The sequence below is a fragment of the Trichomycterus rosablanca genome, chromosome 5 (assembly GCF_030014385.1).
Source record: "Trichomycterus rosablanca isolate fTriRos1 chromosome 5, fTriRos1.hap1, whole genome shotgun sequence".
Taxonomy (NCBI): domain Eukaryota; kingdom Metazoa; phylum Chordata; class Actinopteri; order Siluriformes; family Trichomycteridae; genus Trichomycterus; species Trichomycterus rosablanca.
The window spans coordinates 32,645,249-32,660,416 of record NC_085992.1 but is presented as its reverse complement, the minus strand read 5'-3'; the positions used below and the strand labels follow the sequence as shown (position 1 = coordinate 32,660,416).

Here is a 15,168-nt window from a genome sequence, read left to right as displayed (position 1 = left end):
GCTTTTTCCCTGTGTGTGTATGTGCAGTGCTCTAAATCAGTGTGATGTGGAGGTGTATAAGCGTGTAGGTTCACTTTACTCTGAGATGTGTGTGCACGAGCGCTCTCTGGACTTCTTAATCGATCTGCTGCACAAGGACCAACTGGATGAGACTGTGAATGTGGAGCCACTTACCAAAGCTATTAAATACTATCAGGTTCATAAAGCTCATTTTTATTCACTGCACTTATAATTACTGCTACTGGCAGACAATGAATGTTACTAAATAGGCAAAATTAGGTTTTTTATATTCTGTTCTGTTCTGCAGCATCTTTACAGTATTCATCTAGCTGAACAAGCTGAGGACTGCACTATGCAGCTGGCTGATCATATAAAAGTAAGTCAATCACACATAACAGTTAACTTCTGAAATGTGGCAGTTAGTGTTTCCCCCAGATGCAACTGCCCCATAAAATCGCATGAGTCTGAGTTGGAAAAGATGCACCTGGCTTTACATGTAGTAGAGAAAGCACACGATAAGGCTGCTTTAAAAATGCTTCATAAAAAGTGTAGCCCAAAACTTGCATGGTTTATCAAAACACTAGGAGATGCTGTCCTTCAATCAAGGGATGTGTTGGAAACACGCAGTAGTGATGAAAAAAAACTTAATGTTTCAAAACCGGTAATTACGAGGGTTCTTCAAAATGTTTCCGCACTTTTTAAAACTTTATTTACTAAGAATTTCAAAAACGAATGACATCACTTTTCTACACAGTCACCTTCCGATGCATTTTTCCCCAACTTTTTAATGCCATCAGCAAAAAAATGTTTTTGGTTGAGCATGTAGTCACTGTTGCACCGCTGCTTTTACATCATCATCACATGAAAATCTTCTTCCCCTTAAAGCTTCTTTTAGTGGTCCAAAAAGGTGGAAATCAGATGCTGCTAAATCTGGACTATAAGCTCTCTCTCAGTCTCTCAGATTCAACCAATTACTATTCCTCCTGTCTTTACTTCCAACAGAAATATAAAAGTGCAGAAACTTTTTGAAGATCTCTCGTATATCCACACATCAGGCCACTTTAAGCTGTTTTCTCTATAATGTTATGATGTCACAAAGCTTACCATAATACTTTGTGGATTGTATGTAGATTACGTTATTATTTTGGCAGTAAACTGTTATGATGAACAAAGCATTAAATATTTTTAAGTGGTTATGTCACAGTTTTATAGTTATGTCTTTATTTAATGACAATAAGCCTTTTCTTGCAGCTTGGTGCACATGACAAGTTGGTAGATTAAACAGAACCTGTGTGTATTATGAAAATAAAATGTAGTAAATATCAAAGCTACAGCTTTACAATTTGTCACAAGAAAGACACTAAGCTTTATTATAGTTTAACTCTGTCTCATTTAGTCTGTTGTTAAACTTCTTTAGTTCTGAATCTGAACATCTCACTGTCATTGCTGGGTGGAGAATAGTCTGCCAAGTCAAAATATTCAGGTTGAGGTAACACTCTACTCATCTGTTGTTCATGGCAGCACACCCTACACAAAACACAAAAACAGTGGTCTGTGGTTAGTAATTTTGCATGTCAGTCAAATGGTTTCTTTCTGCCGGTCTTAAAATCTATGAGCCTGGCTTGTGAGACCAAAGAATAAATACCTTGAATTGTACAGATAAAGACTCATTTATTACTGGAAATATTTATATGTAAGCCGATGAACAGAACAATACATAGCAAACAAACACATAGAAGAAACCACAAACTAATTAACTAACTAACACATCACTATAAAGAAAGAAAAAGCGACAGAGTAACATAATGTAAAGGCCAAGAATGATGTTGCTAATGAATAGAATAGAAAGCCTTTTTTCGTCATATATACATATAGGAATGTACAGTACAACAAAATTCCTCCACATATCCTAGTTTGTTTGGAAACTGGGGTCAGAGCGCAGGGTTAGCCATTGTATGGCGCCCCTGGAGCAGAGAGAGTTAAGGGCCTTGCTCAAGAGCCCAACTGTGGCCGCATGGCAGAGCTGGGATTTGAACACTCAACCTTTTAATTGATAGTCCGAAGCTCTACCCACTAGGCTACCACTGTCCATGTTAACATAATGATGTTGGTATAAAAAATAGGGACTAGTGTCTGAGTCCATCTGGGGATGACTTGTCTGCAAATTACCGTCTTTGCTTTTGGGTAACTGAAATTCCATTTTCTTTACATTTCTTTACTTTTTTAAAGGAGAGCAGTTGGCCTCTGTGACTAGGTGTGTTCAAACTTTGCATTAGTAGTGTAAATAACCACATAACCATGGTAAAGGCGTCATTTAATTAAAGCCCTATTAAGCCCTATTTTTCTACCAGGTGACAAAACCTTGAATTCTGCTAGGTGGGCTGTTCATACTTTCTTACCTTGCAAGTACATAAATGCAGTTCATAAGACTATAAAATTAGATGAATTTATGATGAATCCAGACCCTGTTCTGGAAATACTGGGCACAGAGCTGGAGTCATCTTCGGACATTGAATCATCTTCAGACATCTTTGCTAATCCATTGCAGGGCATCACACTCACCCAATTACTAAGTCAATCACACCTGGTCAGTTCACCTCCTGGCATGTTTTTGAAGGTAAAAGACAAGTGTCTCCAAAGGTAAACAATGTGTATATGGGGGTGTGGGGATAACATTTCCACACAGACAATAAGCTCAAATAAGGATTAGACCCAAGTCAACTAGACTGTAAAGCAGTGATGCACTCAAACTACTTGCTATGGCAACGTGCTTGAACATTGAATACAAAATGGTCTCAGCAGGAGGTGACTGGCAGGTGAGAAGGAAGTAGGCGTATTTTTAAACACAAATTGTCAGTTCTCTACAGTTGGTCGCTTTACATAGATAAACAAGTGTGGCTAACAAATTCAAACAAATGATTACAAATGGTGTATTTGATCTGAAAAATCTAATAAACTGGCAAATCAGTACACACACACTGGTGGCACTGTTGCCTCACAGCAAGAAGGGTCCTGGGTTCAATTCCCAGGTGGAGCGGTCCTTTCTGTGTGGAGTTTGCATGTTCTCCCTGTGTCTGTGTGGGTTCCCTCTGGGAGCTCCGTTTTTTTCCGACAGTCCAAAGACATGCAAGTGAGGTGAATTGGAGATACAAAATTGTTCGTGACCGCCGCTCAGGTGGCGCAGCGGTAAAAAGAAACGCGCTGCAACCAGGGCTGGATTCTGAGAAGCGTGGTATCGAATCCAGCCTTGCTTTACCGGTTTGAATATATGAGCAACGATTGGCCGGTTGCTCATGTGGGGGGTGGGACGGGGAACCGGATGTGGGTCTCTCTCTGTCAGAATGCGATTGCGTTCTCTGCTGGCTGATTGGAGGCGCTTACACAGAGATGGGAGAGGGTGCCCTTAGGGTGTGTCTCTCCGCATGCAACGCTAGGTGGCGCCAAACTCGTCAATGTGTGGGTGGCAAAGATGCATCTGGCTGCTGCTCGTGTTTCGGAGGGCATACGGGTTAGCTTCAATCACCTCCGTCAGGGCAGGGTTTGGCATAGACAGAGAGGAAGCACGATGCTAATTGAACAATTGGATGCGCTAGAAGGGGAGAAAAAGGGGTAAAAAAAAAAAACTATTGTTCGTGACTGTGTTTGACATTAAACTTGAACTGATGAATCTTGTGTGACCGGTAACTATTGATTCTGTCATGAATGTAACCAAACATTATGTTAAAGTCCTAATAAATAAATAAACTTACACAATGAACATGTTCTTGCATATTATTATAGTTTACCCAGAGTGCTCTGGACTGCATGGCAGTGGAAGTGGGCCGTCTGCATGCCTTCCTACAGGCAGGAGAGGAGGAAACACAGCTGGCTGTGCTGCTGAAGGATCTGGACACTTCCTGTAGCGACATCCGCCAGTTCTGCAAGAAGATCCGACGCCGCATGCCTGGCACTGATGCAGCAGGAATCCCCACTGCCCTCAACTTTGGGCCTCAGGTGACACACACAAACACATACACACATACATGCAGACGACATGCGCTTCCATTTCTAATGCTAAGCTGTTTAGTTCAGTTTGGTGGCAGGCATGGATGATGAGTATCTGTGTGTGTGCAGGTGAGTGAAACTCTGGCGGAGAGCAGAAGGCAGCTGGCCTGGGTGAATGCTGTGCTGCAGGAGGTGGCTGCAGCGGGAGCTCAGCTTATCGCTCCACTCGGGGAACATGAAGGTCTGCCAACGCTCAAACTAGAGGACATGGCCTTCAAAGCAGCCGAACAGGTCAGGGCCAGGTTAAATGAGTGCATGGCTGTACTTTTTGTAACAATTAGGCTTTAGAATATAAAAGAATGTACAGGGGTGTAAAAAAGCCCCCTGTTTGATTGCTTTAGATGTTGCATATTTAATTTACTAAAAGAATTTTTATTTTTAGATCATCAAAAAAACATATTATTCACAGGGAAGTGCATATTCTGTAGTTTAAGAAAGAAACTTATCCAATATGCTTATGACATTCATGAACAATTTTACTTGATTAAATTAGCTATATGATTTCAATTGTACTGTACAACAAATTAACTCACTCATCTTACTATCAAGCAGTCCAGTTTGTAGAAAAATAATATGTTACTAAATATTACATTCAAAAGGGGTTTACAAATTATTTTCTAAGGCTCCAAGGTTACACAAAAAGTAATAAAAAGTCAATTTCATACTAAACCAAAAGGCACTCAGGTGATTTAGTCTAATGTGCTATATCACCAGCACCAGCTGCAGGTAATTGTTTAGGTTATATTGAAGCTAACCAATCTGGTTGGGCACTCTACAGTCTCAACTGACTGTTTTAGTGAAATGAAAGCCCAGATGACACTCTCTGCCTTCTGCTGCAACTGCGATTCCTACTGTCTGACTACTGTACTGTCAGCCATTAAAAAGCATGTAGCCAGGGCGCCCAGGTGGCTCAGCAGGATAATCCGCTAGCACGATTCTGAGCCAAGATTCTGAGCTCCCGGGTTCGAATCTTGGCTTCCAGTCTGCTGGGTGGGAAAGACCGTACCAAAGGGGTTATCAATGCTAAGCGCCTGTACAGAAAGTGGGGGAGATAAAAGATCGGGGCGTGGCTGTCCGTACACGAAGCCAACCTCACACGCAAATCCACCGAAGTACAGAAGAATAAGAAGGGACTGTGCACTGGTTGGAGGGAGTGTGTATCAGGCGAATATGGACACAGTGGGGGTCCCCAGCAGCGGATTGGCTATGCTAAAGAGGGAGAAAAAGGGGGTAAAATGCATAACAAATAATGAAAAAGTATGTAGCCAAACCCTGGTAACATTTTAGCATATTTCTTGTACAGATCTACGGCACACAAGGTATAAACCCCAACGAGTGTCTTCGCCAGTCTTGCAGCGTTGTCATTGCAACGATGAACAAGATGGCCACTGCTATGCAGGAGGGAGAATATGACTCAGAGAAGCCACAGAGCAAGGTGAGATTTTTAAAATAGTTTTGAACCTCACATAGTGTGTCACCTCATGCATGAAAATAGCTCTGGTCTCCAACTGTACACCTACAACGAGTGATGAAAGGGCATATTTTCCTAATAAAAAGGCAGGTAAGTTTAAATCTGTTTAAAATGCCACCAAGACTGCTGCACTAGATACCAGAGCATATACAACCATGTCATTATTATGTTAGTGTCATTGCAATGCTGAGAATGATGATGACATAACATACAGGGGCAAGCTTGACAAGCTGTACAGAGCTACAGATAGACTACAGTTAGTAATTGTGTACCCATTGAGTGCATTTGTATGGTAGGTGTAGCTTCTAAAATAATCACCTGATGGACGGACCATATATGTACCTAATAAAGTGCTCGGTGACTGTGTGTGTGTTTGTGTTGTAGATGGCCCCAGTGGAGGTGCGGGCAGCTGCACTAAGGGCAGAGATCACAGATGCTGAAGGACTCGGCCTTAAACTAGAAGATAGAGAGACTGTTATCAAAGAGCTCAAGAAATCCCTCAAAATAAAAGTAGACACATTTTTTAAATATGGTCACAGCAATACATTGGCATGTACATTTAGGTTTGATAAGTACATTTAAAATATCATACAAATATCGTGTTTCTGTACTGCTTCCATGTGCAGGGTGAGGAGCTGAGTGAGGCTAATATCCGCTTAAGTCTGCTGGAGAAGAAGCTAGACAGTGCCTCAAAGGATGCTGATGAACGAGTGGAGAGAATCCAGACCGTTTTGAACGAGACGCAGTCTCAGCTAAAGAAGAAAGAGAAGTACAAGAATACAAATTATGTTTAAATTGAGGGTGTAGGCAGAACTGTGATAAACACACTGTTTTTAATTTAAGACACGTTCCGTAATATTTCTTTAGATGTTGTATACACAGATAAGCCAAAACATTAGGACCACCCACATAATAAGCTGTCAAAACAGCTGTGTCATTACCAGCAAGTCCTTTAACTTCTGTAGGTTGATCATTCTACAGTGCATCCTGGTGCACCCCCCTCTTCTGGGGGTGATGGCTATTCCACCGAATGGGTGCCATTTGCATGTAGTGACTCAAACAATGACTCAAAAATTGTTTACTACTGAATCTAGTAACACACATACTTAACTACTCAGAATGTGTATTGATCAATCTCAGGCAACTTAGTTTAATTTTTACAAGGTTTCTAAGTGGAAAATGATTGTATATGAGTAACAGGACTGAAAGTAACAGGACTGAGTTTTTAACATAGAATTAGTAAATACATTAAATATAGCAGTTTATGCTAAAAGCATGAGAACACTGGGCACATTCTAGTGATTTATCTCAGTCAGAGTTACAATATTATCAATCATACCAGGGAAAAAAAGGGAGAACTTACTTTGGTCTTACCGTGGCCTTCAGTAGATACAGATAATGTAAATTTCTGTTTAAAATGGGAATTGTTTAGAAGGATGAATATGTTATGGTAACAGGACTGAGTGAAAATCTGGGGACATGACTAAAACATGTATTTTAACCACATTATTATTAATTTTGTTATTGAAAATAAATATTAAACACATATGAGATATGGAGTCACTTAATAATGCAAGGAAAAAAGGATTTCTGAAAGATTTTACTCATTATTTTTCATTGTAAGTGTGTGTTAGAGAGTGACATGAAACAATACTATATTTCAGTGTTACAGGGAGTTTTAATTAACGTTTTAAATTACATATCCTAATGTGCAGGACACTTTGCCTAATTAAATGCATTTTCCATAAAAATTTATACATATTATGTCCTGGGGACATAAATGGCACAGATTCAGCGGAATGGCCCATAAGCAATAGCATCCAGATCTTGAAAAAGAAAAAAAAGAAACTTTAGTCTTTGTGGTACCCCAGGTGGGCATCTTAAAACTAGGAGTAGTTTTTCAGTCAGTATTGATTTCAACATGGGATTTTTTCACTGTTACATTTTTCTGGGACCATGGTTTTAGGTAAGTTCAGATCACAAGGCTCTCACCTCCTTAGAACAAAATTAGAGCCGGTGACCTGAGTCGATGTCATTTGACTCGTCATGTTAGAAGCACTGATTGTTTTTGATCTGATGTTGATGAAAAGTTACAAATCTTGTAACTTTCTGATTTGCTCCTAAACATCCTAATAATATACAGTAGTCCCCCTTATTCACTAACCTATAAACTATATAATACATGTGTATCACTAAACTATATATGTTTTTTCATACACATGCATATTTATAGTAGTTTCATTAACAAATTAGGCTGAGTAAGAAAAGAAAAGATAAAAGGATTGATGATCCATCATGTCATAGAGTTCCCTACACTGACTGCCATTACTTCACAAGCACTCTGACTGAAGAAGAATCTTGGTTCTTCTTCTTAATCAGCGAATCTTCTGATTATCTCTTCTTTTTTCATTATGCTAGCTTGTTTTACTTTAGGTTTTTGTGTCAAATGTGTGACAAATCTCTGTATGTGATAGGGACTTTGAAGAGACCATGGATGCTCTACAGGCTGATATAGACCAGCTTGAGGCAGAAAAGGCAGAGCTGAGGCAGAGAATCAACAGCCAATCCAAGCTGGCCGTGGAGGGGCTAAAAGGAAGTCCTGCCTCTGGTATTGCACCTATTGTGACTGGTGGAATCATGACTGGTAAGATAAACTAAGGAATAAGTAAAACTGTTTAATAGAAAGATGTCAGTGTTACTATATAAAACAATGAGAGAATATTTATAAGCCACTCACTTTTAACCCCTAATTTTCTAATTCTAATATCTTCTTTTTATTTTTTTGTTCTACCTGCAGAGGAACAGAAAGGTAAATTATATCAGTCCCTGCTGAACTGTGATCTTAACTATTAGACTTGTGTTCCAGCTACCTTTGTTTTTTTTTTAAGGTTCTTTAAACATTATGTTTGCATGAAGAGCATGGATCGAATGACACTTATATTTTTCTATATAGAATCACACACAAAGAGACACATGCTTGTTAGAAGTCCCACTACCTTCACGTCTTCTTTTTGTGTCTGTAATCTGCTTTGTGTGTAGGTGCTGTAGGGGTTTGTGCTGCTGCAGGGGTGCAGATGATAGATTCTCCATTGTTGACCCAGCAGATTGAAGCACAGAGACTCAGCATAAAGCATCTGAAGAACGAAAACAACATCCTAAAGGTTTCACTCTTATATAAAAACATGCTTTTGTCTTCCTATTGAAATATTTTGGTTGTAATTCTTTGTAACTTCTTGAAACTGATGTGTGTAAAAATCTGTCAGTTAACAATCTCAGGCACTACAAAAATCTCACAGTCACTCAGATCACAATTTCATAATTCTGAAGCTCTTGCTCCCTGTCTAGATATGATAGACTTAAAGCATTGCCATAAAAACAGTTATAAACACACTAATAAACCAATCATTATCATATTTACAGTCTGTGTTATTTTAATATGCAGTACTGTGCTAAGTAATTTTAAAACCTGTTAAGTAGAGCAATAACACTTTATAGACACCCTAATAAAAGCCATTATCTAACCGTAAACCACAAACCCTAGATGGATTGATCTACCGATGACATGTGTGACTCAGTACTAGTAAAAAGCTTAAGATGCTGAAAATGTGCAGAGATTCTGAGTTCCCAGGTTCGAATCTCGGCTCTGCTACCGGTCGGCTGGGCGCCCTCTATCAGGCACAATTGGCTAATGCCTGCAGCAGACAAAATTGACCTCCAGTCTGCTGTGTGGGAAAGACCGGACTAAGGGTGGGGATATCAACGCTGTGTAAGGACTTTGCTTGCCCACCAAAGTATGGGAGAATAAGAAGGGATTGGTGGACTGCGCACACATCGGAGAGAGTGTGTGTTAGGCGAATATACATCCTCCTTGGGCGCTGTTGGGATCCCCAGCAGTGGATTGGCTGCGCTAAATTGAATAATTTCAAAAATAATTAAAAAATTAAATATAATGTTAGAAAATGAATCTTACTGTCATTGTTTAAAGAATTAAAACATTCTTCATTATTTCTTTGTGTAAAATGTTCTGGATCCAGGCAGAGAAGATGCGTGCGCAGTTGGCCTCTCTGCCTCCTCTGAATGTCCCTAAGCTGAGCCTGCGTGAGGGCAGTAGACCCGAGGTTCTATCTAGTGCCCTCTACCGCAAAACAGACCAACTGTTGGAAACGTTGCTGCAGATGAGTGCCAACACCAAAGTGGTAGACATTACTGGAAAATCTCCAGGTTAGTATTGATGACATGACATGTCACAGATACATGATATGGCCATAAGTATTTGGACACCAGATGGTATTCAAATAAAGTGACCTATGTGTGACCTTATAACAAAAGCAAATCTTTCAAGAAGGCTTCTCTCTTCAGTATGTCTGTGGGAATTCAGTCCCTTAAGATACCCATTCAGTCAAAAGGGCATTTGTGTGGCTGGGCACTAATGATGGTCAAGAAAGCCTCAATTGATTTTCCAGTTATTTTAAAGCTGTTCAGTGGGGCTGAGGTCAGGGCTCTGTGCAGGCCACCGCAGTTTTTTTTTAACTTAAAGGTTTTTCTTCATGTCTTTATAGATCTTGTTTTGTGCACAGAAGTGCAGTCATGATGGAACAGTAAAGGGCCTTCCCTAAACTGTTGCTGTAAAGTTGAAAGTTGATATTTTCTTACTATTATTAATTTGTTACAGCTGTTAGCAGTTGTTGTTCATTCGGGTTGAGGTCAGGGCTCCTTCACACCAAACTTATCAAAACAGGAGTACCCCTGACTGTACAGGGTTCCAATCCATCACAGGGCTTCACCCCTCCTTAGACATAGCCAGTCATGTCTGTATAGTATGTAAATAATGAAGAACTCCAATTATTTTTTGCTAGTTATAACTTTTAGTTTAATTTAATTTTGTGTATGTATGATTTGGGTAAATCCTATTTATTCAAATTATCCTCCAGGCCACCCAAAGAGGATGGGGGGTCCCCGCTGAGTCTGGTTCCTCTCAAGGTTCCTTCCTGTAATTTTAAGGGAGTTTTTCCTTGCCACTGTTGCCCTTGGCTTGCTCAACAGGGGTTTTTGGTCTGTAGGTCCTGGATTCTGTAAAGTTGCTTTTACAGAAAAAGCACTATACAAATAAAATTGACTCGACTTTACCTGACTATAGATTCTTAGCAGGCCTATGATGGGAATTATAAATATATAAAGTATAAAGAATATTTAAAAAGACATATGTAAATTTAAATTAGGTTTATGCATTGGAATTATATTACATAACAAAAACAAATGTTTAATACTTGTTTGCCTTCACTGTACATACTGCAACTTCAATGTAGATTAAGTTTGTGCTCATGTTTTTGTTTGTAGTGAGTCCAGGTGCCCAGCTGCTGGAGCAGACTGCGAGGTTACAATCTCTTAGTGAGACTCTGGATAGGCTAAAGGTAAAAAAAAAAAGGGTTAAGGGTGGTTCATTATACATTAGAATAGTAGATTCTGAACCTAGGTTAATCTCAGTCTGTCACTGTTCTTCAGGATGAGGTGGCTGAGCATGTGGTATCTCAGAGACCTGGTGCTCGGGTTTCGTCTGATTTTGCAACTTTCCCCTGCACCTCGTTTGTGAAGGTAGGGTACAGGGATAATCTGATCATTAATAATATCAATGTCCTTGAAACTTTTTATGTCCGTATTCATGCCAACATTTGTCTGTCTCTTTAAGGCTAAGGAGGAGAAAAGGAGAGATGAAGTGTTGGTTGGGCGTGTAATGATGCCGTGTGCTCGAGGACAGGAGCAGGTTCATCAGCTAGTACTGTCCCAGTCCCAGCTGCAAAGAGTGCATCACCTGCTTCAGACCTAAATTAGACTGTCATCATGGTTGAGTCTTGTAGCTGCTTCTCAAAAACTCAGTTTTCTTACATGCATCTCTGCTTAACATCCAATAGAAACACATGAAACGAGTCCTGGGAAAAGCCTTGATTGCAGTTATATGTTGGAGGGGTCTTTGGCTTGAGATCCATTAAGCAACTGAAGCATGATTTGTTACTGAATGTATGGCCGACCACGAACAAGATCTTCAACACATTCAACAAGTTTTCTTTTACTGAAAAAGGACAAATAGTCTAAAAATGGCTCAGATCTGAATCAATAACATAGTAACAAGTAATTTCAGTTACTTACGCTTTTCCTAAAGCTTTGTGGTTTTACTGCTCAATTTGGAGGAACACTGGTGATGTATAACCACATTTCTCCACTAAGATAGTAATGCCATTAAGTAAATCCTAATCCTAAGTTTTTAACTGAAGTATTTTAGCAAAATATGCTTTACATTAAGAACTGCCTTCAGGTTTCCATTAAAACTGAGGAAGGCTGCGTTCACATGGTCATTGTCAGGATCAAGCAGAAAACACATAGGTGTGCCTTTTATTTTCCTTATCATCATTGGGAAACTTGCATCCTAATTTATCTGCCCATACTCATTCAATTTGAAAAAGTATGATAAACTACTCAAATTCTGATCTGCTGTATATTTAGTACAGTAGGATGTTTTGATATATATATAAGGATCTTCAAAAAGTTTACGCACTTTTATATTTTCGTTGGAGACGGTGATGGTGGGAGGAGTAGTAATTGGTCATATTTGAGAGACAGAGAGAGCTTATAGTCCAGATTTAGCATAATCTGATTTCCACCTTTTTGGGCACTCAAAGAAGCTTTAAGAGGAAGAAGATTTTCATGTGATGATGATGTAAAAGGGGTGGTGCATCATATATATATACAGTGTATCACAAAAGTGAGTACACCCCTCACATTTCTGCAAATATTTTATTATATCTTTTCATGGGACAACGCTATAGAAATAAAACTTGGATATAACTTAAAGTAGTCAGTGTACAACTTGTATAGCAGTGTAGATTTACTGTCTTCTGAAAATAAATCAACACACAGCCATTAATGTCTAAATGGCTGGCAACATAAGTGAGTACACCCCACAGTGAACATGTCCAAATTGTGCCCAAAGTGTCAATATTTTGTGTGACCACCATTATTATCCAGCACTGCCTTAACCCTCCTGGGCATGGAATTCACCAGAGCTGCACAGGTTGCTACTGAAATCCTCTTCCACTCCTCCATGATGACATCATGGAGCTGGTGGATGTTAGACACCTTGAACTCCTCCACCTTCCACTTGAGGATGCGCCACAGGTGCTCAATTGGGTTTAGTGCATCACCTTTACATTCAGCTTCCTCAGCAAGGCAGTTGTCATCTTGGAGGTTGTGTTTGGGGTCGTTATCCTGTTGGAAAACTGCCATGAGGCCCAGTTTTCGAAGGGAGAGGATCATGCTCTGTTTCAGAATGTCACAGTACATGTTGGAATTCATGTTTTCCTCAATGAACTGCAGCTCCCCAGTGCCAGCAACACTCATGCAGCCCAAGACCATGATGCTACCACCACCATGCTTGACTGTAGGCAAGATACAGTTGTCTTGGTACTTCTCACCAGGGCGCCGCCACACATGCTGGACACCATCTGAGCCAAACAAGTTTATCTTGGTCTCGTCAGACCACAGGGCATTCCAGTAATCCATGTTCTTGGACTGCTTGTCTTCAGCAAACTGTTTGCGGGCTTTCTTGTGCGTCAGCTTTCTTCTGGGATGACGACCATGCAGACCGAGTTGATGCAGTGTGCGGTGTATGGTCTGAGCACTGACAGGCTGACCTCCCACGTCTTCAACCTCTGCAGCAATGCTGGCAGCACTCATGTGTCTATTTTTTAAAGCCAACCTCTGGATATGACGCCGAACACGTGGACTCAACTTCTTTGGTCGACCCTGGCGAAGCCTGTTCCGAGTGGAACCTGTCCTGGAAAACCGCTGTATGACCTTGGCCACCATGCTGTAGCTTAGTTTCAGGGTGTTAGCAATCTTCTTATAGCCCAGGCCATCTTTGTGGAGAGCAACAATTCTATTTCTCACATCCTCAGAGAGTTCTTTGCCATGAGGTGCCATGTTGAATATCCAGTGGCCAGTATGAGAGAATTGTACCCAAAACACCAAATTTAACAGCCCTGCTCCCCATTTACACCTGGGACCTTGACACATGACACCAGGGAGGGACAACGACACATTTGGGCACAATTTGGACATGTTCACTGTGGGGTGTACTCACTTATGTTGCCAGCTATTTAGACATTAATGGCTGTGTGTTGAGTTATTTTCAGAAGACAGTAAATCTACACTGCTATACAAGCTGTACACTGACTACTCTAAGTTATATCCAAGTTTCATGTCTATAGTGTTGTCCCATGAAAAGATATAATGAAATATTTGCAGAAATGTGAGGGGTGTACTCACTTTTGTGATACACTGTATATATATATATATATATATATATATATACAGACCCATTCCAAAAAATTAGAATATCATGGAAAAGTTGATTTATTTCCATAATTCCATTCCAAGAGTTAAACTTTCATAGATTATAGATTCAGGGCCCACAATTTAAATGATTTCAAGTATTTATTTGTTAATTTTTACATAATTTGGGCTTCCAGCTCATAAAACCCACATAATTCCATAATTGATACCCTCCATAGGATGGGTAAGCCACAAAAGTTCATAGCTAAGGAGGCTGGCTGTTCACAGAGTGCTGTGTCCAAGCATATCAATGGAAAGTCTAGTGGAAGGACAAAATGTGGCAGGAGAAGATGCACAAACAAAAGAGATGACCGTGGGCTTCAGCGGATTATCAAAAAGAGAAGATTCAAGAATCTGGCAGAGATCCAGAAGGGGTGGAATGAGGCAGGATTCACAGCTTCAAAAACCACCACATTCAGATGCATCCGGGAGATGGGCTATAACTGTCGGGTTCCTCGGGTCAAGCCACTTCTGAACCTGAGCCAACGTAGGAAGCGTCTCAACTGGGCCAAGGAGAAGAATGGCTGGACCGTTGGCCAGTGGTCCAAGGTCCTCTTTTCCGATGACAGTAAAGTTTGCCTTTCATTCGGGAATCAAGGTCCAAGGGTTTGGAGGAAGACGGGTGAGGAACAGAACCCAAACTGCTTGAGGTCCAGTGTGAAATATCCACAGTCAGTCATGATTTGGGGTGCAATGTCTGGTGCAGGTGTTGGTAAACTCTGCTTTCTTAAATCCAAGGTCACCGCAACAGTCTATTTGAATATTTTAGAGGACTTCATGATTCCTTCTGCTGAGGATCTGTATGGAGATGCAGATTTCATCTTCCAGCAGGACCTGGCCCCTGCCCATGCCACCAGAAGCACCAAAGCCTGGTTTGATGCCCATGCCATCACAGTGCTTGACTGGCCAGCCAACTCGCCGGACCTAAACCCCATTGAGAATCTATGGGGTATTCTCAAGAGGAAAATGAGGGCCACCAGACCCAACAACAAAGAAGAGCTGACCGCAAGCATCAAGGAAATCTGGGCTTCCATAACTCCCAGACAATGGCACAGGCTGATTGCCTCAATGCCACGTCGCATCGACGCAGTGATTAAAGCAAAGGGATTCCCAACCAAGTATTGAAGATTGACATATCGTTTTGAAAGTACCATATTTTGATTGATTTGATGTGATCCTAATTTCTTTTTTTTTCTGCAAAAACTGAGAAGTAGTTTGGGCTGATTTCTCCACAGTATTCAAATTTTTTGAAATCCTGTTTTCGTGGG

At 40.5% G+C, this 15,168-nt stretch overlaps 1 protein-coding gene across 2 annotated transcripts in view; it reads left to right on the top strand.

The window, feature by feature from the left end:
• Positions 1-12,216, top strand: part of dctn1b (dynactin 1b) — a 41,945-nt gene extending 29,729 nt beyond the window's left edge. The window contains exons 18-31 of one of the 2 annotated variants that reach the window (XM_062996007.1): positions 28-196; positions 308-376; positions 3,781-3,993; positions 4,114-4,275; positions 5,348-5,479; positions 5,900-6,025; positions 6,142-6,284; positions 7,990-8,159; positions 8,313-8,324; positions 8,555-8,676; positions 9,550-9,736; positions 10,853-10,926; positions 11,018-11,107; positions 11,202-12,216. In XM_062996007.1, coding sequence (XP_062852077.1) covers positions 28-196; positions 308-376; positions 3,781-3,993; positions 4,114-4,275; positions 5,348-5,479; positions 5,900-6,025; positions 6,142-6,284; positions 7,990-8,159; positions 8,313-8,324; positions 8,555-8,676; positions 9,550-9,736; positions 10,853-10,926; positions 11,018-11,107; positions 11,202-11,339 — 1,807 coding nt within the window. In that variant the 3' untranslated portion in view covers positions 11,340-12,216. The remainder of the gene's footprint in view (positions 1-27; positions 197-307; positions 377-3,780; positions 3,994-4,113; positions 4,276-5,347; positions 5,480-5,899; positions 6,026-6,141; positions 6,285-7,989; positions 8,160-8,312; positions 8,325-8,554; positions 8,677-9,549; positions 9,737-10,852; positions 10,927-11,017; positions 11,108-11,201) is intronic. The other variant, XM_062996008.1, reaches the window with a different exon arrangement.
• The last annotated feature ends 2,952 nt before the right edge of the window (positions 12,217-15,168 follow it).